Genomic DNA, 26,063 nt, shown 5'->3' with positions numbered 1-26,063 from the left:
TGTTGAAAGTGACCTGCCAGCACCCTGAGCCTGTAAGCTAGGTCACTTAGCTGTGAACCAGTTGCTTGTCACAGTTAGGAAGGAACAGAGTACAGGCACAGGACAAGCCAGAAGCCCAAGTGAAGGCACATGCAAGCATCCAGTTCCTTGGCATTTTACCAAGTTACAGTACATTAACAGATGGGATTGGTAGGGGTAAAGTCAGTTCCATCTGGAGTCCTAGAAAAGAATGCACATTGTTCTACACAGAAGTCAAGATTAAGTGCTCAGAACTATTTCAGTAGAAATTAACAGCAATTTAATCCTTGGTGTAATAAAAACCACTTAAATTAAAAAGCGTAAGACGAACACTTGGATACTGTTCATGTTACCACAGTATTTAAGCCTGAGATTCAGTGCACTTTTGAGCAACAAGGTCTATTATTTTTATGGGAATAGTAGCACTGAAATGCTTTTTGCAGTGACAAAAGCTCACAGTGCAGGACAATCCCAGAAGACTGGATCACCATTAAATCAATTTGCTGCAAACCACGGCCTTAAAAGCCATCCACACATGGGAAGAGCTGTCTTAGTCTGGCCCTGTGAAACATCATTGTGCAATTGGTTTCAAAATTGGTTTCCTGTGTTGGCAGATGGCACTTTTAGACAGCAAGCTCCCACACTAGTCTACCTGGATTTATAAGATGTTACCACCACCTCACGATGCAAGACCTGCACCAAGATGGATTGCTATGTTTATTACATTAAAGAGTCAGGAAAGACTGAAAACCATTTCTTCAGATTCTGAGAAGTACCTAGAGTGAGTACGCTAGTACATTTTATTTCAGTTTGTATTCAGCATCTATCCACAGCTCCATACTAACTTTCAATAACAGTTAAGACAAAAAATTGTCTGGCTTCAGTTATTTTGCAGATGTTTTTACAAGTTGATATTTAAATGATTTTTGAGTGATGAGTGAATTCAGGCCTGCCCAATATTAGATCAAGCAGCAGCAGAGTGTCTACAAGCATGGAATTGAAAGATTGCCAGTGGGCTCTGAGGAAGTTACCTATGAATCTTTAAATAAGATGATGGCATTCTTATTGTCACCTCAGCCACTACTTAGCTACAATAATCTGAAGATTGTAAATCAGTCTCCAAGTAGCATAAAACTATCTTACTTTCAGCCCAATGTTAGTTTTGGGGCACCTTCTAATGGAAGAGTTCTTACCAGGTATGTGTTCTCCCCCATATGTGATATTGACATCATAATCTCCTGGAGCATAAGGGATATATTCAGCACTGCAGCTGCCATCTTTGTTATCTCTGCAGCTTATCTTTGATTCAGAAGGTCCTTCAACAGTTATTCCAAGTCCGCCAATTCCTGCCCCTCTGCAAAAAAAATAAAGCAGTATATTAGTATGCTTTCAGATGGTTTGCTAATTTTATTCACAAAAATATTGATCTCCAACTTGCGTTTCAGACTTTATGTAGTAATGCTAGCATGGACTGACTGCAGCTTTGTTGCATTTTGCCCCAGAGGTAGCTACATTTCAGTTGTGACTCAACTAGTTCAGGAAAGGTTTGTGAAAGTGCTTTAACTATAGATTGGTGTACACTTTTTAGTGGTATAGGGGATTTGATACAAGACCACCAAAACAGGTTTGTGATAGCTACTTCTGGAGGGACATTACCAAAGACACACTGAGCTCAATGGAAGAAACCATCTATGCTACTCAACACAGATTACACTAAAGTTAAACCTTTGTAGTATTTAGAGTCTTACATCAAGATGTCCTAATTACTTGCTACCACGCTTTCCACCTCAGTGTGTGTGTGATTTAGTTACCTGGTTACAACAGTAAATGCATTTGGTTTATTGGTGAACGCTTCTTTGAGTCCTGCTCCTTGGGCTGTTACACGGGATGGATGGCAGCCTTCAGTGACATCCACTTTAAAAGGACTATTTGGAACAGGTACATCATCGTAAGTCACTTCAACTATGTGTGGACCTGTTAAAAGTGAAAACCCAGCATTGGGTTGATTAACCACCACCTTCAAGGAGCTATTAATTTAAGATACTGGAGATTATTACAGGCAGTGCTCCTCCTCTACTCAAAAATGGAGGTTTTGCAGAGTCAGAAATATACTTAAAAAGAGATGAATGTGTATGACACAGATATCCTATACTATTTACCTCCTGCAGAAATAAGTTTCAGTCCTTCAAAGGGACATCTTGTACGCAGATGCTAATGTTTAAGGAATAGCAAAACTGGAAATTGCTACAAGCCCATTAACAAGATGTTTTTAGTTGGTTTTCTGCTCTCCACAAAGGGTAGTCAGACAACAGGTTACCTTTTTCAAATGGCGTAAATTCTACTGCATATGTTCCATTGGCATTGTCTTTGATGAGGCAGTCTGTGGAAGCTCCAGAGGGATTTGTAATTTGTGCTTTGATATGGTCTCCTCCAGTCTGTGTTAGGGGCTGGGCATTTACAGTGAAATCTGTTGTGGCTTCACGGAAAACATCTGCAGAATACAATTTGGAAAAAAAGTCATTTTGTCAGATGGACCAAATATTTTAGTTTATGAAAAATCCTTTGATTACTTAGACTTATGACAACTACGAATGATTGATAAAGGTGTAGAAGTATATTATTTTGCACAATTACCAGTTGTAACACTGTATGCCATGGTATTCATTATAGCCTTTACACTCTTTAAAAGATTCTGTGCAGGAACAGGCAGAGACAACTTAAGTGTATAAGCCTTCCTACCTTTCCCTTCTATTCCTGGTCCAAACACTTCAATTTTGCTTGTGTCCACAGCTGGATCTACTTTGACCCGGGCAGGAAATTTTGGTACTTGTTCTCCTCCATATTTCAACACAAGTGTATACATTCCAGCAGACAGTGGTAGATATGTAACTGCATAAGTTCCATCTTCGTTATTATGAACTTTGACTTCAGCTTTAGAGCCAGAATCTGAAACAGCTTCTAAATCTAGCTCCCCAGGTCCAGCTTCTGAACAGTCAACATTTAGCAGTCCTGCTTCACCCACTTTACCATGTTCAAGACCTGGGCCCGTGGCAATTACTTTAGACACATCAAATGGCATTTCAATATCTGCTTTAAATGGAGAACCAGGAATGTGAACATCTTCGAATAGAATATTTACAAAGTACTCTCCAGGTTTCGTAGGCAGGTAAGAGACGGAGCAGGTCCCATCACCATTGTCTGAGCATTCGATTTTAGCTTCACATGGACCCTCTACTGTCAAACCTAGACCTCCCGTTCCTGCTCCTTTGGTATCTATTGTAAATTCTGCTGGTCTTCCAACAAGACCTCCTTGAAGGCCTGGACCATGGGCTTTTACCTAGGATAAAAATATTCAGTTAGATGCTATTACATTTACACAAATCCTGATCTGGCAGTTGCTTGGCAAAATAAAGCAGTTCCATAGAACTCTAGACTAATTCATTTGTTAAGTCTTATTAAAATCTGCTAAACTCTCAAATTACATAAACGCTTTACAGCAAGTAATAAGCTGCTTTCCTTTGATAGAAGTTGATCTTAATGTCAAGTTACATTAGAAACATGAAGTCTGCTAAAGTTTCCATGCTTACAGACTTGAGTTTAGTGGTCTTTGTACAGCCATTAAACAAAAAGGTAGCGACATTAACTAGTGTTTATACTAAGTTATTAAACAAATATACCACTGCATATAGTCTTTGAAGGGTGAAACCTCAAGTGAGTCTCAGATTAATTGGAGTAATACTTCATTTCATATTGCTCAAAATACCTAGAGTTCATTTTCCACACTGAGCTTTTCAAAGCCACTGTTTGAAGAATGAAGTCATCAGTTCTGATTTTATGAAAACAACTTAATGTTCAGTTTGATTCAGAGCTATTTAATGTACTTATTCCATAATCATGACAGAAGGTCAAACAAGATGTGAAAGTTTACGCTCTTATGTTAAAAGCAGGATTCAGTTTGTGGCTAGAAAAAAAAAAATTTCCTGTATGTCAATAGCTGAAGCATTTACCTTGGTAGGATCTGGAGGTAGAGTGGCTTCCACAGTATAAGGACTTCCTGGAACTGGATTGCCATCGTAACTCACATCAACCATGTAAAGTCCTTCTTCTCTTGGGATATACTTTGCAATGCTGCACTCTTGGCCTAGAACTGGCTCCACCACACATGGCACAGCTTTCCTTGTAGGGCTGGAAATACTAACATCCAGTTTACCCTGTCCACCAGCTCCTTGTGTGTCAATTATGAATTCCTGATCCTTCCCTACTTCCACTCCTTAAAGAGAAGATCCATATTTGTATTTCAGAATTAACGGTCTTAGATTTCTCAAATCCTGTAATTTGATGCACTCAGAAATGCCTCACAGCCACAGAACATTGAGATACTGTTTTACAATGATTTTTATCAACAGATGACAAGCTTCTACAGCTAAAAAAAATTTCTTGAGAAGCAGAGACTATTGGTTAATCAGAAACTGCAAAGTAACAATGACAAACAAGATAGTGGTTAGACTTGTTTAAACAGCCTCAACATGTCTGAAATAGATAATGCTCATTCAGGAGCATACCACTATGCAGCAGCCTTTTATCCCCCCATCCTCCACGTTACACATAGTGGAAAGCAATGTGCAATTTAAGCCCTTTGGATTATTTTGCATATTTGCTCAAAGTACGCTCCCATGTTCTTTTGCTGGTAAATGTGGCTAGAGCTACAGTATTCCAATGTGTTACTGGAGTTGAGCCTTGGGAGGAATCTTCACAAGGGTGTGGATAACCAGAAGCTCAGAAGTGGCGGGGGGGATGAAGGAGTGCCACCATCTTTCACTTTTGCTGGAAACAGGCTTTTAGCAGGGCACTTTGAGAGCTCATTTACTGTATCTGTCAAAGTAAGGCATTTGGAACCAAGCAAGCATCTGGTGGTATTTCATTCAGGACCTTTAAACATTACTCTTCCAACCATCCCCAGAATCTCTGCAACAAGGTATATATTTGTTTGAACTTAAACTTCCAACATTACATGGAACAGTCATGTGCTTGACGTGACTGTTCAGATCTGGAGTGGAAAAACAAACTGCTAGAATAAACTGGAGTTTTAAAGGTATTTTATGCAGTTAGGCCTTTAACTCCCATTAAAATAAATGGGAGCTAGGCACCTAAATCTCATTGGCACCTACTAACTCCCACTGAAGTGCCTAGCTGCACCTTTAAATGCCTACCTACCTTTGAAAATTAAATAACTTGGGAGCCAAACTTTTTTAATCAGGTATCACTCAGTCATTAACTTAACCCAGATTCTATTAGACAGCCCATAAACATAGTGCCCACAGCATTATCTGGGAGCCGTCTCAAAGGCCAAGGACTTAATTACCATAAAAAACTAGCTACTTTTCTTGTGCGAGCACAAGACTAAACAGAAGCTTGTATTGCCATAACTATATGGATGAGGATGGATCTGTGGGATTTAAGAACATTGAGATTTGGGAGGTACAAAAACCAAGGTAATCCTTGCTTTTGGAAAGCTTTGGGGCACCCCGCCCAGGTTTAAAGGAGTGTGCACTGATTCAATATTAACAGTCTTGTTCTTACTGGATTAATGTCCATCAACAAATGTCATTTGAGTCTAAAGTGGCAGATTGGTGTTGATTTCCAGATATCCTTGGTGCAACTTAGTCTTAAAGAGATTCTTTCAAGTGCAATTTATGAAGCATTACCTCTGGTCTTGTAAAGTGTTACCAACCCTTTAAAGGTAGAAATGCCCCACAATATTTACTAAAAGACCACAAAACTTTGAAGCTTAGATATAAACTAAGGATTCAGAACCAAATATAATTTAACAAGGCCTAAACAGAGCAAAGAATTTGAAGTGCCTGTACCTATGGCCAGGATTAGGATTTTAAGGAATACTCATTTTAGAGTTTGTTACCCTTCAGTATAGTTTACAGACTACACATACTCTAATCTTGTGAGTAGTTAGTACTAGAAGTTCAGATGGCTTCACAGCTTTAAACAGAATCAAATTGAAACAAAGTTCTAAGAAAAATAGCTTATATTGAAGTGATATTACACGATTCCACTGTTACTTGGAATACCAAATAGTTGTAAGAAACAGCAGAACATGAGGTTTTGCATTTGTTTTACTCACCAACATTCTACCAAGGTACTCAGTGGTACGATTTAAAAAGAAAAAACCCACCCAACTCGTACTGAACTAGACTATGCACTGCATAGCTCATTTGCAAGTGTACTTACTGTTTTCGAATCCATTGACTTTAATTTTGCTCAGATCCAGTGGAGCAGAAACTCCCACAGTGAAAGGACTTTTGGGGACAGGATCACCACCATAGGTTACGGAAACCTTCATGGGGCCCTGACAAGAGGTTAATATTGCAGGTTAGGTGTTCAACCATTTCATGCTTGTAACTTTACTATTTAGACACTATACACTACTCAAGGGGTAATGGGAGACAGTGATCAGGCTCCAAGCATCATGTGAGCCCCTTACCCAATTTCCCACTCCAGCCTTTGAGCTTTGAACCCTTTTCATTTGACAGAGGGCAAAAAACTTGCTCTCCTGCCAACATTATAGTACTATTTTCATTGCGCCTGGCAGAAATCCAGGTTGATCCCCCACCCTCCCAGAATTCAGGCATGACAGCTGAATAATGAGCAAACTCAAGACCAGGTATCTTATTCCACAGTACAGACAACATGCCAAGTTCAGACCTGCAAAGGGGTTATATTTTTACAGCATTTGAAATACCAAAGTTAGGATGTATAAATCAGAAACAGATTAATGCTCCTGTGTGCTTTGGCTGGAATGCCATAGTCGTGGCTAGATTCAGCCTTAGATGTGTGCTTCTTTTATGCTCTCCTACCACAGTCCCTATTTCAGCTATACTCACTGTTTGCTTACTTTTCATTCTTGGCTGGTTCAGCTCCCAAGTGAAATAACCATGAAAGTTTCACATAAGCCATCTAACAGCCTTCCTGATTTCACCTGGTGCTGCTATAGCTAGCTGTTAAGATGTTATTTAATTGAAAACAAGTAGATGGTTTGAACAAACAGTATAAGATTTTTCTACTGTTGATGTTGTCCCTTGGAAATTCTTCTTAGTAAATCCCCCAACTCTAGGAATTTCTATAGTCCACACCCTACTAATGAGCTCTGCCTGGAGACATGCTACTGCCCACAGACCCAAAATAAAATGGATGCTGCACAAAAAAGTCCATGCTCAATAACCACAATTCTTTCCCTTCTCTGCCAGACTGGCAGTTTCCTCCCCAATTCCTGTACATACTGTTTAGTTTCATGATCTATGAGCTAGTCCTGTTACTTCACAGCTGCCCTTACCCCAAGCTGTTCTCCCTGATGCAGCTTGAAAACTGCATGAGCGTCTATATACCTATAATTTCTCCTGGCTTTTGTACAGCAGCTTGCTTAGTGCCAAGAACTGAATGTTTATTGCCTGGAAGCCACCATGCAGCGCTCTACAGTGCTGAAGAACGGGTACAGGATTAATATTGCCACTTTCCTGTGTTCCATCTCCACAGAGCTTCTACAAATCTCAGGAACAGTAGAGGACTGGATACTTGGCCCAAGTCATAGCAGAAGACTAAATACTAGGAGGTTCAGCTGGCTAGGAAGATCACAATGTGTTTAATCCTTTGAATAAGTTTGAGAATGAAGTTGCATTTTTACAGGGCTGGGAAATGTTTGATAAGCAGCATTAGTCACTGCTGTATTTACAGATTTGTCACAATATCTCCTGCAATGTTTGCTTAGTCTTCTCCCACAGAAGCTTTCAGACTGCCTTCTCATTCCCGCCTAACGTTTGCTATGTTAGCCTGTAAAAAGCAGAGGAACATATGCTGCCCTGGTCAAACAGGGTCTTATTTCTCAAGAGATAAAACATCCACTGTATTTTATTTTAAATGTCTGACAAAGCTGGCAGAGTGCCATCTTTACCTATACTGAATTATTCAGCTTCCTTTATTTAGCTGGAAGCCTTCAGGGCTATGTACAGTGGTTGCCTATACACAATGTTTAGACATCCCACTAACATTTAGCTGCCACCCTCTTATATACACCTGGGAAAGCTTTAAAGACTGGACAAGTTTGCTTTAGTACTAAAATCCAAACCTATTTCTTGAGCAATAATTTCCCCACCCTAATGACAAACACCAGCTGCCAGGAAGGTTTTGGGTTTGGCAGAAACAGCAATCAGGACACCCTCCCCCCTCCTTGCACAGGGTATACTAAATCTGGCAGACCCAGTTTAAGAAAAAAAAGAGGGTGTTGTCCAGTCTTTTGGAGAAGCCAAGAGAGTCAGTGTTTACTATTTGGATGCAGTGATCTTTGGTCGGTTTTACTGCCACCACTTTTACATTCAACAGCAAAACTACGTTAGGAATTCTAGAGATCTGATTTTAACAGTGCTAGAAAGAGGCTTACAACCATCACTGATTTGTTCCTTACTACTTAATAAGCCTTCTGGGACACAGGTGGGCCAAAACTAAAACCCAGTCCCATTGATATAACGAACAGCCAAGTAATACCAGTCCAAATAGATTGAGTTGAGGCTACTGATGTTCTTTGGTCATGAACTTGCCATGCCCAAAGTGCACACCAACTTTACAGTAGATCCAAGAGTCAGACCAATCTTGGTCAGACTTCGTTTATCACTTAGTAAGATCTGTTCATTTCTAGGTTAGTGTTCATGCTGGAGCTCATACTTGACTGAAGACCGTTCAGCTTCACTACCTGCAGCCCAGCAACAGTAGGATACTCTAGATTTTTTGCAAGCTGGAGTTATTTGGAAGTCCTAAACATCTGCATCAGCTCAATTCAGATTAGCTAGTAGTAGTAGTTTCAGATACTATTAAGAGACAGTTTGCTACCTGCCTTTGTCTGTTAGTACAGCAGAATCACTCAGTTTGTTACTGTTTCAGGGATTAGGTCTTATGTCAATAGCTACATTTTGGCTTCAGAATTTTGGTGGTGGCTAATTTCAGTACTCCCATTCTCCAGTCAGATTTTCTATGCATCCTTGTTTTAGTTGCACTCTGGACAAGTCATTCCAAACATTTAGTCTACAACTGTTTTTTAATTCTAGTGATAGTTTCTTCCTCAGTACAGTTAGACTTGCAGACACTCATGGCCCCTTACTGTACAATTTTTGGGAGCACCAGGGAATATTAAGCATTTCATTGCCACTGTTTTTCCTTTGATAGCTAGAGTTCAGTTAATCAAGACTTCATGTTAATTCACTTGCAATTACATGTATTTTCAGTTTTATTTTTGCTCTGAATTGTGATTTTATGGAACACACTTCTATTTCTCCAAAAGAATCAGACCTACCTGCTGTATTGGAGTGTATTTTACAGTGTGGGAATAGTCATAGTTGTCAATAATGTCTAAGTCTTTCACAGCATCTCCTGGCACAGGTCCACCAAACTGCACATCCAGTGGTGCTTTCCCAGCACCCTTAGTGAATACAGTGAAGTGTGTTGGTTTGCCATTTTCCACACCTTAACAGAAAGCAAGTTAACTTTCAAAGTCAGAACATGCTTGTGCTATCTATACAGTGTGTTTAAGTCCATATCCAGAATATGAAAGTTGACTAGCCTCAACTTGATCAAGTAAGTTCCAAGAGAAGACAGAGCTACTTATTTTTAGTCTTTTGATCCCCCAAATTTTGTTCTGGCATAGAGTAATCCCATCCCAAATCCCCAATGGGAAAGTTTTACCTACACAGTGAGTTTATGCTAATCACCCCATGCTTATGTCCATATATCACTTGGCATAAAACAGAAGGAACCTCACCAGTTTTACTTAGTCCAGGTCCTTCAGTTTTCACCTTGGTGGCATCATGTGACGGGTCCACTTTAACTCTGAAAGGGCTGGCAGGAATTTCCTTAAACATAAAACATGCTACTTCAATAGGATAGTTACAGCCAGTTGTAAGCTAGCTCAAACTGCAAATAAGGCATTTGCCTTCCAGTGAAAGGACTATTTAAGATCAAAATAAGTCAGTCTGAAGTCAGATTTCTTGAAAGTTTTAGTCTACCAAATAAATGTATTCTAATGCATCCCATATGAATACTTCAGCTTTGCTCAGGAAATGCTAGCAATCTTCTGTATGTATTTTTACCTTCTCTCAGTCCCACTGCAACTACTAAAAGCAGTGGTTCCCAGACTTTACCCTGTCCCCTCCCATTCTCCCCCACACACACACACCCTCCCAGCTAGAGCTGGGAGCAGGGCCATGGTTGGGGCCGAGGACCAAGGCTGGGAGCGAGTGCGGCCAGAAGCAGAGACCATGACCGGTCGATGAGGTGGGGGCTGGGGTTCAATGCCAGGCACTGGGGGCCAAGGCTGTGCCTGGGATCAGAGCAGAACTCAGGGCAGAGTGGGCTGGGTGGCACTTCCTCTGGCCCAGGCCTTGCTGTGCACCCTGAACATCCTTCTGCACCCCTTAAGGGGGCATGCTCCACGGTCTTGGGACCTCTGTACTAAAAAGGCAGAGTTATATTAAACGGGTCTCTTGTCACAGTTAGATTTCAGTTTTGGCAACTTTACAAGTTTTGCAGCTCAGACAAAGAGTGAAGTCAACTAACCTTTGAGTTCTCAAGTACCAGCATAGCATTTGATGCACAGGTAGTGCAGTGTTAGACTCTGAAGAAACTAAGATTAGGGAAACTTCTCTTCCTTGGAGTTTGGCCCAAAGTGTAGGTTTTTATGAGCTACATTTACAAATGTAATGACCCCTTGAAGTAATGCACACTGAACAGTAATTTACATTAGCTATGCAGAGAGCTTTGAATAACTAACGTTTCTAGTCAGCAAAATAAGAGCTACAAACCTCCCCGGCAAATAGCACTTTGATAGTGTAACGCCCAGCAGCAGGTGGCATGTACTTCACAGTAAACGTATCATTAGCGTTGTGTATGATGTCAAAAGCTATGTCTTCCTCTTCCTCACTTATCACATGAGCATCACATTTAATGCCAACACTGACATCACCTAGGAGGAAACAGCAGTTTGCCAAAAGATATTCAGGTATTTGTTTAGTAACAAAGTAGCTATAGTATTGGGAAACTAAACAAATTGCATCTTGACTAAGTCACTGGGTAGAGATAATTTGTCAAGTACTTGTACGGATCACTCCGTGTCATCTGTGTAACGGAAATTTAGCTTCAGATTTCCCTTATCAAGCAAAAAGCTTCAATCCAGAGTTTCTATTGAACGGAGGAGATCAGATTCCCATTCACACAGGGAGTGTTTGTAAGAATTAGAGTTGATACAAGGTTGTAGATAACGTATTACTGTCTGCTTTTACCTTCTCCTGCTTCTGTGCAGTCAACTGTGAAGTGAGTAGGCTCATTAGCTTTCAGACAAGCTGTCTCCACACCAGGTCCAATCACTTTCACTTTCTGAGGATGACTGCCTTGTCCTATGAGTACCTAGATGGGTTTTCAGAAGTATTCAGTTATCCCATACCAGGGTCAGATTGATTATATTAAGTTTAACATCTGAAAAAATGCCCTGACTTTTTAACTTGTAACAAGTAAATAGGGAAGGCAGGGACTTTATTTTCCATATTTATATTGTGTTCTGTGGTACCAGAGCCTTTTGACATGCTAGCGTGCTTAACGGGACAGGTGACTTTCAGCCAGACTAATGCTTTAACAAAAGCCAAGTTATGCAGCCCTTACTCATGTTAGCAGGAGTTCACTCATGAATGGCTCTATTGACTCAAGTAATCACTAGCATGGACAAGGAAGGCACAAAATAGCTTAATGTTTGCTTGTTTTACAACACATACCACCAGTCCCAGCAAAGCAAACTTTGCAGGTTTTTGTACTTACCCTATATGGACTATTAGGTACATTAGCTCCTCCCCAGACAACAGCAATAGTATGTTTGATTGGTTTAACAGGCATATAAGAGCAGGTATAGATTCCATCAGGCATGCTCTTCACTTGGATATCAATAGGGCTTCCTTCTGCATCCTGAAAGCAATTGTTTAACTGAGAATCAGATGGACTGACGACATACAAACGCATGCAGAGAGAAGGTACAAGTCATTTTAAGGTGTGTACTATCAAAACAGTTACATGATCTCAAAAGCAGCAGCTATAGCAAAGCTACTTGAAATTAAGAAACTAACACTTAGTCTTACCACAAATTTAAAACTGCCCATCTGTCACCACATCCCAAACTGTAGAAGTCTAGTAGACTGACAACAGAACAATTTATGGGGGGGGTCACTTCAGGAAGTCTCAATGTGTGCAAGACCAGGGACTAGCTACATGCCTGAATAAGAGGGCTCTAATTCTGCACAGACGTTAACAGGTTTGGGATTATGCAAACCTTTTAAATCGCAGAAATGCAATTAAGGACCAAGATGCAGATCTACTAATTAGCCAGAATGTGTTTGGTACCTGTTTCAGAGACGAGACCTTGACTATTGATATGAATTGCAGACAGTTAATGTGGGTTTTTACCTGTGCATATATCTTCAAAGGTGCCTTCCCAGCTTCCTTCGTCTCAACTGTAAATTCAGCTGGGGTGTTTACAATGCAACCAGTTCTCTCCAGCCCTGGACCGTATGCCTTTACCTAAAAAAGGTAAGTGCAGAAGTTTTACACTGCACTTTTTTCCAGCAAAAAGGAAGCAATGCTAAAAGCAAATATTTCTAGAAGGTGACTGGAAACCCTGGAGCAGGTCTTTACGTTTGTGGATTGAGGTTTTCATCAGTCTAAAAAACTCATTCATGAAGGCCAAGGCTAGAGAAGGGTAAGTGAGTTTAGAAGTTTGGCCTGTTGAGCAGTACCCTGCCAAGTTACCTGGAACGCAATAGTCTCCTTCTTGCAACAGCTCTTATGCTCAATCTAGTAAGGGCCAAGCAATAGCATTATTTAGAGCATTTAAGAAAAGGACTAGCACTGGGGTCTCCAACCAGTCTATGGTTACAGCTGGTTAGCCATAACGACATGTAATATTTTATAATGTGTAAATTTTATGCAAGTAAATAAGTTCTACAAGTAACTTTTAAATAACTGCCTCTAGAAACTAACATATCAGAGGTATATCAAAGGCTATTGATAGCTGAATTTTTCTGTATCTTGCCTTATCTGGGTTGAAGTCTCCCAAAGCTGGTCGGATGAAAGCCATGTATGGACTATCTTTTATGTCCTCATCATCACACATAATATGAACCGCATATTCACCAGGCTCTTTGGGCCAATACTTCACATCACATGAGCCATCATTCTGATCCTCACATTCTATTTTTGCTTGCGAGGGGCCTTCAATGGCAAAGCCTAAAGGAAACAAACGTATCTGGTCTCAGAGCAAGTAACATGAGGTAGGTTTTAAAGGCTTGCTCAAGATTGTCTGTCTGGCAACTGGGAAGCACTCTGTTCATTGCCCTACTATACCTTTCCTATGTAATTGGTATGTGATGTCATTTTGAGTAGGGCCTACCCACTAACCCACAAAGGTACTCAATGGTGGCGTCTCCCTTCGGCCCAGTATCTGGCTCAATCGCAAAAAGAGCATCCCACATTCTAAAAACTAAAATGTCTTCTCTGCAAGCATAGTCAGATTTATGGACATTTAATGTTTATAGTTAGTGACTGGGTGATTGATGGGACTGCCGTTTAATAGTCAAAAAGTATTGCCACTGAGTAGTTCAACATTAAAGCACTTAAAATCTTTAACCAGGACAAGCAGGGTGACTTACCAAGCGAGCCGACTTCGGTGCCAATGGATTCTACAACAAAGTCCGCAGATTTACCAGCAATCCCTCCATGAAGTCCTGGTCCCCAAGCTCTCACTTTCTGAGGACCTGCTTCAGGACCTACTTGGACTTCGAAGGGGCTATTAAATAGGGAAAGGGGTCAACATTTAGGATTAGGAGTGGCAGAAATAGCACCCACCTCTTTTCTGTCACTTGAGTCACAAGACTACCTGAAGGTACATTATACAATGTGTCAGCCCAACCCACCAGCGCATGGAACAATCTTAGACTGAATTATATCATCCAGAGCCAGTGTTCTAGATCAGTCACACCACTGAAACAACGAATAAGAGCCAAGTAGCTAGACTTAGTGTCCGCTGGTGTCCCCAACACTGAGGCGCCAGGTCTTCCTGGGACCCTACTAAAAAGCTCAATGAAATAGTGTTTCCTGTGATCTATGCAGTTTAATACAAGTAGTGGATCACAAGATCAGAAGAGTGGAAATAGAGACCTATAAGCCTCCTTTCACAAGCTTTCCAGGAAAAGCTATGCTGGCCCTGGAGCAAACAATTCTTGTCATAGCTGCTTAGAAGGCAAGTTTGGCTGCAGTGGACTCCTGTTAGTGTTGGTTCCTACCCACATGATCTACTGAATGATGCAACTCACCTCTTAGGGATGTTGTGTCCACCCCATGAAATGGTGACAATGTATTTCCCTGGGCTAACTGGATAGTATTCAAATGCATATATGCCATCCACAGAGTCCTTTTGTTTCACAAGCTCCTCCAAGCCCTCTGTTGAAAGATCAGCTCAGCATTACTTAACTTCCAGCTCACATCTGAAGTTATTCAGGCAAGTTCATGTTTTCTAGTATTTACTTTTGCATGGAGACTGACATTTTTTACCAGAAAGTGGTTATGAAAGGAAGATATTCTAGCTGCCCTCTAACAGAGATGGCATATATACACAATCAAAAGAATGTGTGTTTTAAGTTACCAGACCCAGCAGACTTTGTGGTCAGACTTTATGACCACAAGTGTTCATCGAACGCCTACTTTTAGTTTTCTGCAAGATTAAAAATCTCCAAAGAAAAGCTTAATGTACTGAAATTTACAGTGGTAAAGGACTATTGCTTTTCCCTCCATACCGTGTTAAGCCACAGCCAGCCAGAATACCACCTCTGCAAATGTTAAGGGTGTATAGGATACTTAGATATTTTCTTGAGTGTTAATGTCCAACTAGGAACAGTTAAAGAACAAGTAAGCTGGCATCAATGAACCTCGGCCTTGCCAAATTAGGGCAGGAGAAGGCAAGTGAGCTGCTCCAAAAGCTTTTTTTTGTATGGTTGAACAGGCTAGTTGCTTACCCAGGTTTCTGCACAGAAAAACTGAAATGAAAGAACACTGGTGTTTACAAATAGGTGACTGGAGAAGCAATCTTGGGGAGTTTTAGAACTATATAAATGAATGCTTTTTTAACCACACCCAGGAACTCATCTTAAGATCTAGGATGCTCTACAGTGCCACTCAAATTAAATAGCACAGCATTTTCAACTGCATAGCTGTATAGATTAGACAAACTCAAAATCAGGAAAGCTTTCAACTGATTAAATTGGGCACTTAATGCTAGAGGTCAGTCTTTTCAAGTGATAGTGAGTGTACACTCACTGTTCAGTGAGCCAGGCCGAAACTTGTTTTAGTGTCTAGCCCAGTGGCTTGACAGACAATGGAAGTTCATGGCAGACACCAGGCATCCAACTCCTGGAGTCTTGCTGACAAAGGTTCAGTACCCAAAACTATATTAAAGTATTCTTGTCTAACGTTCTCCAGTAGCTAAGAAGAGCCTGTGTATCACTTTTGACAAATACTGTAGACGGGCTAAAAAAGGCAGATATGGATTGAAGGTCATGAAGTTTTCCAGCCCACTACAGTAGAAGACTGGACAGGCTAATTTTAAAAGACACCAAGCCATGATACGAAACCACAGAAGAGTAGCAGGCTTCATAGCTACATCCATGAATAGATGTTCATTTTACATATGAATGAAGAGAAACGTCTTCACTTTTTGCTCTCTCCTTGTCAAAGATAGCCAAGACTCATTGTGGCTGTATCATTCAAAGCTGCAAGGCCTTAACTGGTCCACATGTGAGGCTTCTTTTTTCCCATAATACAGTACAGCTTTTGAAGCTGTCTGCGGTAACACTTACTTGGTCCTTTTATGGTCACACCGATATCCCCACTCCCTGCTGCTTTAGTGTCAACCTTGAAGTCTGCAGTTTCTCTGATCCGGACTCCTTTAGGTTGCAAGCCCCTACCACTGGCACGACAAGCACTTGGATTGCATGCTGCAAGTGAATTTTAGAGATCAGTACAGCCTTTGATTCTCAAGTATACGTAGCTAGCCAAGACAGCTTTTACTTTGAAGGTTGAATCGGGGTGGGAGGGGGAATATTTTAGCTTTTGAATATAAAAGATATGAATGCCATGCATTAAGTCTCAATGGAACCAGTATGGAATCTGTCTAGCCTTTCTACATATGGCATTTAGGCTTTTGGACTGTAGCATTCAGAACATTGGGAAACACTTTAGTCATGTACATCTAAGTCAGCTGCTTTTAGAGAGGCTAAAAGGCCTCACACTTCTACATAGCAATTGGTCCCCACCATGTAGATGTTAAAATACCAGACACTAACTGCAGCATGTTATTATATTAATTGTAAAAGTAAGCCCATCATTCCTAGTAGTGTTTGCTTTTCTCAATACCATTTTTACATTACAGCCAAACTGCATGCAGTAGGGAGAGTTTCACTTCAGGAGTGCACCTTACTGGGCCATTCCTTCAGCAGTAAGGCAGAGACAGTAATATCTACAGTTACCAGAGCTGGCTTCAGACAGACATCAGTAGCCTGGAAGAAATGAAATGGAAACCCTTGCTTCGCTGCAGGTTCATACAAATACAAGATCTGCTCAGCATTGATGTTTGCAGAGACTGAACAATGCCACATTGATCACACAGTGTGATCAGAGTAATAGGCTACAGAGGCAGAGTAGGTGGCAGATTCCTGAACTTCACTCTGGACAACTACACTTACGCAAACTCTGAAGTGTTTTCCCAGCCATGAACAAAAATATAAATGGAAACTATTTCTACAAAATAAACTACGGGGCAATTATGAATAAATTGCATTAGAGAAGTGTAATTCCAGCTATCTGGTGGTCTTCAATCCCCTAACATTCTAGAGACATAGGTTTGAAACTCATGATCATAGGTTCCCAGTTTAGTCCCACCATGCATTTTATATTATTCAAGTGCAGTGTTTATAGCAGAAGTGCTTGAAAACAGCATTTGTGGACAGTCTGACAAGCAGCTCATTCTGCTTTTCATATAAAAAACTTGGTATATTTTCTGTTCTCACCCCTGAGATAGTTGCATCAATTGTCATCTAGTAAGTCTGACTCCTAATCTAGGCTGTGTAAACAAGATCAAGGCACTAATCACATGTTATCACTAGCTCTGGAAAGCACACAGCAGCAAACCCAAGTTCAAGTAGGAAAAAAGCCACATGCCCTTAAGCAATTCTGTTAGGCAGTTAATTTGTGGTTAAGTAGTTTCACCAACTTGTTTTATTGCAAGATAGTCTTGTTGCCATAAGAACTGGCAAATGTTTCACATTTTGCTTGCAACTTTTTTTATTCTCTCAAGGAAGCAAGGGGAAAACTGACAGACAAGCTGCAGGCTAGGAGTGCAAAGACAGCAAATCATGAAGAAAATGTCACCCTGCACCTCTTACCGATATAGCTTGCTCAACTAGGAAGCCATTAGCAGTCAAGTCCAAAATTCCACAAGTGGAGGGTAACTCAGTAGAGGTCTGAGAGCGCATGGGCAGGTGAGGATGGAACAGAAAGCCAAGTGTCAGTTAAGAGGAAGAACAGCGTTAAAGTAAATAGACTACTAGAGAAAGCGGGAGAAAAAAATTAGATACCGAAGTGGAATTAAAGACAGCCTTGTCAAGAGAAAATAGAAGGCAGGTTCAAATTAAAGTCCATCAAGTTCAATGCAGATGGACTAGCACCCAGAGCCATATTACTTTTAAGAAAGCACTAATTGAATTAGGTGGATATGCAAGATCAAGTAAACTGCTTTAATATTTGAAACAAAAGGTTGTCCTACACAAGGTAAGATGTGTATATCCTGTAATCAAAATCCACCAATATGGATAAAATAGACCATACATATTTACAGAAATACGTCAGTGCAGCCATATTCCTAACACATACCTTCCCCAACAGGAACAATGCAAGGACTTTTTGGGATAGCCTCTCCAGCAAATGTCACTTTGACAGTATGAGGACCAGCTTGAGTAGGTTTGTAGGTGCAACGATAAACTTGGTTCCCTTTGTCTTCTATCATAAGCTCCATTATATTTTTTCCTTGAGGATCCTCCACTTCCACATTAAGATCACCCACACCAGCACCTACCCACATGAAAACAAGTTTAGTTCAGCCTTGAACTCAGATGTTCCTAGTGTTCACTTCCCTGGAAGCAAGAACCTTCCAAGTCTGATTCTGCTCAAATCCAAGATTAAGGTACTGTTTTGGGTTGGTAGCCTGAGCATGAAGGGTTTTTTTTTTTGTTTGTTTTTTAAGTCCACAAGGCATCCAGTAGGTAGCTTTTAAATGTTCTGCTATGGCCCTGCCACACCACTGTAAGGGTGTAAATTATACCTGATCACCTTAGTGTGTAACTAAGGACAGCCACTACTCAGGTCAGAGTGTTAGACCCATTTGACCTTTATACCATTTCTGTTTAGGTGGCACCTGAGTAGCAGAACAATTAAATCCTACCTGAGCATTGACTTAATTTCTTGCCTCCCCTCCCTGGTTTGTAGCCCAGGAAGGGCCAGATCCGGTTTGATCGGAAGGCTGGCAGCTGCCTAAGATGATGAGCAGCAGTTGGAGGGACTCTGTCACCTCCCCCGGAAGGGTTTGACAAGGATTTGTTACTCTTTAAGGTACTACGTAGGTCAGCTCTTTAGACAACCAGCTATAGTATTTGGCTTTTCCTTCCCAAATTCAGTTTGTCTGCATGCAATTGCAGCAGCCATAGGCTGTGGAGCTGGCCACTTTTTGGCCACATCAAGTGAGTTAGCTGCAACCCCATATGCTAGGTTGCAATACCACCACCTTGTGACAGAGGGACAGCTGGGTGTCATTTGAGCAAACGTCAGTGTGACCTGACATGCAGGGATGCTGTACCATTCAGGTTTGCCCCAGCTGCCTTCCAGGCAGGGGAAGATGGACCAAAATTTAAGTGAGGTGTTACAACCTAGTACACAAAGTTGAAATGCCACCCCAATTTTCAGGGGTTGGTATAGGACAGATCTGTGCTCCGATTCCCCCTTCCACCCCCACCACACACTTTAAATAGCACTCCAGGCAGATGGTAATCCAGTTCTCAAACTTTCAAGTAGGGCAAATTGCCAATACAAAATAAGATGTTCCCTGACATTAACCAGGACTTAAGTGATTCCAAATGGTAAACTGGAGCAGCTAGAGGGGGAAATTAATCTTGTTCTATTCATTAGAACTAGTTAAGATTAAAAGCTTTTAAACCAACATACATCCTTGTGTAGACTAGGATAAGTTTATTCCTTTTCCTTCATACTCCCCCCACCACTTAAGACACCTGTTATTCAACCATCTTGTATTGCTGAACAAGCAACTCAAGTGCTTTTTCAACAACGTCTTTACATCCAGACAAGTCTTTACATGTGGCAGATTACCACCTCCCCCAATTAGAAACAATGTTTTGCCAGAGTAGTGTGGTACTTCCCCTAGACCAGACAACTGCAGCCAAGATTTCAGGAGCCTCAGGCAGAAAGCAGTTTAATAGATTTAACACTTCAACCCAGTGTTTAAATACTTGAAGTAATTGCCCCATTTTGTTTTACAGTCAAGTTCTGCATCAGCATTTGCAATACTTAATACTATATTCCACAGGAATTACTTAATGAGCCACAGAGTTATGAAGTAGATGGTCAGTAGTAGTAATTTACAAATCACTTCTTAGACTCTGGTTCATCACTTAAGACAGAATTCATGAACAATAGTAACTGAGTGGATTCTTTTGGTGAAGTTAGATAAATAATATAGTAAGCATTTGGAGGGTTTATATTTACAGTGCTATAGAGCTCATCTTCAGCTTCTCTAGGAGGCAGGTATATCACAGCCCCATTTTAGCAAGTAGTGGAGGGAAGACAGGTTAGTACTGTCCCTCCCTCCCCCCCCAACAAAAAAACCAAACTCAAACCACACAACACAGCAAGTTTATGGCAGAATACTGGGCTATGCCAGAGCAGCTCCTGCTTGAATTAGGCTTCATTTGTATAGATTTCAGATACAAATGGATTTAGAATGAAGTGGTAGGACTATTCTAGTTCTGCAGTACTCACTGCCAAGAGTGCAAACTGAATCTAAATGAGTTTCCTAACAGTCTGTTTATCCCACAGAACTTGGTTTCATCTTCAGTAGAAGGGCTGAAGTTGCTATGAAGGGCAGAAAGCTATAGAAATATTTTGGCCCATATAAGTTAACTTGGAACAGCTACTGTAAGGCATAGAATTGTGTAACTGCATATACTAAGGATCTGTAGTGCTCTCTAAGCATTCTTACCTGCTGTGTAAATGTCAAAGTAGGTAGGTTTATTGGCAATGATTCCAATTGCCTCCAAGCCTGGTCCTTTTGCTGTTACTTTGCTAGCATCTCCCTGGGCTTTGTCAACGTTTACATCAAATGGACTCTTTGAAATATGCTGTCCAGCAAACAGAACTGCAACCTAAAAATCACATACAGACATGAATTCTAGTCATACTCCCACAGTATGAAGAGGCCACCTTGCAATGATGTTAGGGTTCTGGCAGAACTTACTGTATGGGTCACAAGATCAAGTGCTTGAACGTAGGAGTTAAGTCTCAAGGTTAAGACAGTGGTCCCCAAACTTTTTACCCCATGTCCCCCCATTACACTCCAGTCCTCCCCCTGCCCACAACTGGGTCTGGGAGTGGGGCCACAGTTGGCAGGCTAGGGCCACACCGAGAGCCAAGGGCCAAGCACCCAGACTGTGGCTCGGGGAGGGGGAGAGGAGGCGCCGTCGCAAAGAGTTGGGGCAGAGCAGGCTGGGTGGTGCTCCTTCCGTGCCTCCTCCCCTCCACCTCCTAGGGCCTGTTGCACCTTCCTCCACCCCGAATGTTTCTCCGAGTTTGGGAACCTCTGGGTTAAAAAGTCCTGTGGAGAAACTAATGTTCACATCATTGCTCTGTACCAACTGTAGCCACTTACCACCCTCCTAGAAACACAGGCTGATTGAGGGCCAGTATTTCCTAGGGAGGGTTCCCCCACACACACACACCTGCAATAATCGTGTGTATTACACTAGTGAACATTGACTGACCGAAGATAGGACCCCACTGGGCTTGGCATAGTACAGACAGTAGCAGACGTAAACTCTGCAGGGCAGAGACTGCTGTCTAAAGAGAGATGGATGGGGAAAGATGTAACCAACAGAATGAACAAGGTGACTGCAGCAAGTGCCATGTTATTGCCAAGATTTGGGGGAAGTAAGCCACTGAACTGAAAGCATGTCCATTGTGAGGCAAGTTGTGCTCCATCGTGCTTTGACATTTAGACTCATTAGGCCAGGATGTGGCATTCTTTGGACTAGAGTGCATTTATTTGGACAGGGAGCATGCACCACCGTTTTCCTAGTTACAGCTTATTTCTTGTACTCCCTTGTACTGGGATTAATGGACTCAACCTAGCAACCTGTTTGTCCACCAAGGGCCTGCAAATAGCAAGTTATGAGAGTTAACTACACATTGTGGACCACTGAACTGAATACAGATCTAAAGACAAAAATCCAAGGAAGGGCCACTTCATCTAGTGTATGTGGGAAATATGCATGCAGTGCCATGTCTGACAAGCACAAGCTACGCAGAAAGTCCCTTACTGCTTAGGCCATGGATACTCCCAGTTAGAATGGGGTGTTATAGGAGATGAGTGACCCCTGCTATCTTTTTTGAGAGCAACATGAATCAAGACAGCTAAAGGTACAAAGAGGTCTGCTCCTCACTACTCTCCTATAAACTTCACTCCCAGCATATCCAGAGAAAAATGAGTTTGAGAACTGGAAATCCTATCTTCAATGACTCTAGAACTGGCCCTAATTGGTTGCCAGTCACGAAGGTGACAAGGAGAACAAGTGAAAGACTGCTGCACAGAGGTCAGGGTTAGAGGGTCAGGAACAAAAAGTTTAGCACTAATCTGAAATGGATTCCAGATCTAGAACCTCCTGCAGAATTTGCAGGCATCTGAGTAGTCCAAGCACTGCAGATAAATAGAGTGAGGACCTACTGGACAGCAAAAGTGAGCCACCCTAGAGTGCAGACTGTAGAGCTGGAGCAACCAAAGAGGAGATCAATACAGAGTGCCTCTGCAGGGTCATCTTTAATACCCTGCCTGGTGGAACCACTAGACTAGCAATCTAGACTACAGGAGGCTACAGCATACACACAGCTGAACAGCTAAGGGAGAGAGTTCTGAAAGGAAGTGCTCCAGGCTTGTGACAGGTGTGAAGGAGACCAGGATGGTCTAGGTCAGCAGTTCTCAACCCCCCCCCAGTACCACTCGGGCCAGGTACAGTCAGGTCAAGTACCACTTGACCCGACTGTACCCGACCAGAGTACCACTCGGGGAAAAAAAAGGGAGGGGACTTGCGGCGGGGTTTCGCGGCAGCAGCAGGAGGGATTTCCAGCGGGATTTTGCAGCAGCAGGGAGAGACGGGCAGCGGGGTTTCGCGATGGAAACAATACACGCCACCGAAACCCTTCTGCTGTTTCCCCATTTTCGGCAGCAGAGTTTCGCTAGGGTGGGTGGGAGGGTCCATCCTGCAGTGGTGGATTCAGCACCGCGCGTACCATCCAGCCCTCCGGTAAGTGAGAACCGCTGGTCTAGGTGTTTAGCTTCATTGTTTGCCCCCAGGATCTAGCCTGGGAGAGGGAGAATAACTGGCCTGACCACTTCATTGCATTTTACTTTGGCCCTCCAAAGAGGTCTGCATAAAAAACCCACCAAGATTCCAGGAGCCCAGGACCAGCAATTTAGAACTACAACCCTAGAAGGCGGCTAATTGCCCTACTGCTTGAACTTTGGGAAGTGGAGGGTCCAGGAGAATGCTTTGTATTGTAGCAAAGCCCTTTCAACTACGTGGCTTGGAGTAGAAGACTTGAGGTAACTGTGGCACTGAGGCAGTAGGAGCAGCTGAATGGAGCCCATGCCTCCAACTTCACACTTGCCAGCCCCCTCCCGGGAGGGGTCTGTGGTCCCACTGTACTTACCCTCATTTGGGGCCCAGTCAAATGCCCTATTCCATGTACTAAAAGCTCTTGGAGAGAATTGCTCTGCTCATTCTCTGGAGAAGATTTGCTGACAATATAGTGTGGAAAAAGCAGCAGAGGAGGATGAGCCCAGGGGCACAGAGTGAGTCCTTTCCCCATCCTCTTTTGGAAAGGAGGGACTATTGATCATCAGCAGCAGGTCTTATTTGATGTGCAAGGAAAAGAGTATTGACCACAAGACCAAATCCCCTCCCCACCAAGAAAGCTAGAGTAACAGATGGATCCACTAACCCACCCTCTGGGGAGAAAAAAAAAATAGTTTTAGTCCCAGACAATGGAGACTTGAACAGAAAACGGAAACAGGTTATTTACGTCAGGGTTTCTGGGTAGTTTTTATATCACCAGTAAATATGCAAGTTTAAGATGCCCATTTATAATGCAATGATTTACTGAAGCATGTTTTGCATCCTGACCACCCAAAATCTAGCTCTCTCACCTTGTGAGGTCCAGTAACTTTTGGCACATATTGTACAGAGTATGTTTTGTTCTTGTCATCAGGTGTCACTTTTGCCTAGAAAGAAAGAAAAAGCATTTGTCCCAGAAATGTGTCTACACTTATCTGACTTTTCGGCAGTGAAGTTAAAGCTTTAGTTTAGTATCAGAAAAATTCTACTAACTAATCAAATGAGAGAAGAACAAACGATCTATTCTTTTTAGGAAGCACAATCTTCGATACAGTTGCCACAGCAGCAAGTACACTTGCTAACTCTCAATTCTCCAATATTTGCATAAAAGCCACGGTCATTTTTAGGAACACATGAACCACGTTAGTAAACCTGTGACCTATTCTGTTCCTCTGCTATCAACAACTACACTGGAGGGGCATAAACATCTTTAAACCAATATCAACTGCAGTGTATAGTTGTACTCATCTGGAATGTCTTAATTGAAAATGCTCACTTGTCCAAAACAGCCAACCTTTATTTCATAGTAGGAGTCTCCTATAACAGAATCAAGGTAGTTCTAATGCACCAAGTACAAAGTGATTAGCAGCAGATATTCTACAACTTTAACCACTGTTCTTGCAGAATGAACAGCGCTATCATGATTTAGTTATATTTGGTAACTGAATATACTTTCATTTGAGAGAGTTTCCTTTGTGATTAGTCAAGATTCGAGTGGTGATGGTTAGCTGTAATTTGTCAAGTCAGTTGATTGTTACTCAGTTGGGAGAGCATGATTTATGGTCAGGAGGAGGGTTTGAAGACAACTGGGGCTTTGAGTCTGGTAGATACAGTGATAAGGAGACTATTTTAAGTCTTTTCTTCACTAGTAAAATATTGCTTAGGGAAAACTGGTTGTGGTAAGATTTTAGAGTTGCTTCCACAATCACATTGCATGCAGGAATTGTGCCACTAGATCCTAGATAAGGAGCACATTTTTCTGGCTTGTTTACGATTTGTGCTAGAGCCTAGCAAAGATCTTCAGGAACCCACTATCTCCCCAAGCAATATCAGGGTCTTGAATACCACTTCAGATGCATGTCCAGCATATGACTATAGTTCAACATTTGTGATAAAAAGCAAAATTGCTCAAGAACTGAAGGACAACTAGACAGACCTAACACAACTTGCTCATGTCCCATCCAATCAGCTATAACTGAAAGATAAAAGTATAGAAATTTCAAGAACCATGTGCACTAATCCCTAAATATAAGGTCAGCTACTGTCTTTTTTGGAATTTTAAATAGCTACATTCTATTTAAGATCAGAGTAACACTTGCGTATTGTGCATTAAATACAGATTATAAGTTACAGTAGTTAGTAATCATTTAAGACAGATTTTGCATGAAAATTGGTAGGGGGAACAATCTGTTTAGCATACAGACCTCTTCTCTGTTCCCCTCTGGATCTTCTATGAAGACCATTACATCTCCCTGCCCAGCACTGATTGTATCTACTGTGAAGTTGGCAGGTTGCTTTACCATGTTTCCATGAGGCTCAACTCCTGTTAAGAGAATAGGACACAACGGCACATTTAGCTGGTTGCTTCAAAAAACTTAAACAACCTCTTATGACAAGCACACAAGCCATCTAATCCAAGTTCTGATATGGTCTCACTTCTGGGGCTGTAAGTTCCCTAGCGGTCTCCTGGGCCTACTTGTTCACTAAAATGCCAGTGGCACTGACATAACCAGTGTCATAGCTCAGGATAGCTACACATGTATTTCCCCTTTGCAGTCCAGCAAGGGCACCCACTCAGACTTCCAGCTCTCCAGCTGTTGCATCTTGGGTGAAGACCTGCATCTCTCCCCCTTCTGACTGGGTATTCCCAGACTGCATAGTTCCCTGCTTTCACTGTTCCCCCACCCCTGCCAAGCGCAGACAAATTGTCCAACCCGCCCCTCTGCTAACTCTTCAGAGACTGCTAGCAGAGTGATTGTCAGATAAGTGCCACAGGTCTAAGCAAGCCTGTGCTATTCTTAAAAAGGTACAAAGCCTTTTTGGGACCTCAATAGGCCAAATCCCTCCAATCTGTTGTAAGGATTTGGGCCCTCCATGTACCAAGGGTCCTGCATTTGCTGGATCAGAAAAAAGGCCCTAGATAAAAAGTCTAGATAAAAGCCTGACTTTTAAACTGAAATCTTATCTCCTGGTCTCTGGAAAACCCTGTTTGAATTAGTCTATGCATTTCTCTTCTGGGGGAGGCATCTAAAGTTGATGACCAGGCTATTAGCATCCCCCTCTTTTCTAGGGAAGAGTACATACACTGCTACAACTGCATTTTTAAACACACTATACCCCAAAGGTAGCAACCCCTAATTCAGTGATGTCTAACTTAATATCCTGAATAAGCCTTATGGCATTCTCAGTCTCCCAAACTGCACTTCTTCCTACAATAAAGTCACTGTTAGG

At 41.8% G+C, this 26,063-nt stretch overlaps 1 protein-coding gene across 5 annotated transcripts in view; it reads right to left on the bottom strand.

The window, feature by feature from the left end:
• FLNB (filamin B) overlaps positions 1-26,063 on the bottom strand; it is a 110,688-nt gene that overhangs the window by 37,206 nt on the left and 47,419 nt on the right. For all 5 annotated transcript variants that reach the window (XM_067544236.1, XM_067544232.1, XM_067544233.1 and 2 more), the window contains exons 6-25: positions 25,037-25,155; positions 23,645-23,719; positions 20,429-20,591; positions 18,034-18,231; positions 15,963-16,100; positions 14,424-14,550; positions 13,761-13,897; positions 13,145-13,338; positions 12,520-12,633; positions 11,881-12,024; positions 11,352-11,475; positions 10,875-11,035; positions 9,836-9,926; positions 9,371-9,540; positions 6,262-6,379; positions 4,026-4,288; positions 2,758-3,355; positions 2,336-2,509; positions 1,830-1,992; positions 1,212-1,372 (exon numbers count right to left, since the gene is read on the bottom strand). In XM_067544236.1, the coding sequence (XP_067400337.1) occupies positions 1,212-1,372; positions 1,830-1,992; positions 2,336-2,509; positions 2,758-3,355; positions 4,026-4,288; positions 6,262-6,379; positions 9,371-9,540; positions 9,836-9,926; positions 10,875-11,035; positions 11,352-11,475; positions 11,881-12,024; positions 12,520-12,633; positions 13,145-13,338; positions 13,761-13,897; positions 14,424-14,550; positions 15,963-16,100; positions 18,034-18,231; positions 20,429-20,591; positions 23,645-23,719; positions 25,037-25,155 (3,432 nt within the window). The remainder of the gene's footprint in view (positions 1-1,211; positions 1,373-1,829; positions 1,993-2,335; positions 2,510-2,757; positions 3,356-4,025; positions 4,289-6,261; positions 6,380-9,370; positions 9,541-9,835; positions 9,927-10,874; positions 11,036-11,351; positions 11,476-11,880; positions 12,025-12,519; positions 12,634-13,144; positions 13,339-13,760; positions 13,898-14,423; positions 14,551-15,962; positions 16,101-18,033; positions 18,232-20,428; positions 20,592-23,644; positions 23,720-25,036; positions 25,156-26,063) is intronic.

The sequence above is a fragment of the Emydura macquarii genome, unplaced genomic scaffold, assembly GCF_026122565.2.
Source record: "Emydura macquarii macquarii isolate MOO-44397 ecotype Brisbane River unplaced genomic scaffold, CSIRO-AGI_Emac_v2 contig_968, whole genome shotgun sequence".
NCBI lineage: Eukaryota > Metazoa > Chordata > Testudines > Chelidae > Emydura > Emydura macquarii.
The sequence above is the reverse complement of the archived record's forward strand: the minus strand, read 5'-3'. Positions and strand labels throughout refer to the sequence as shown.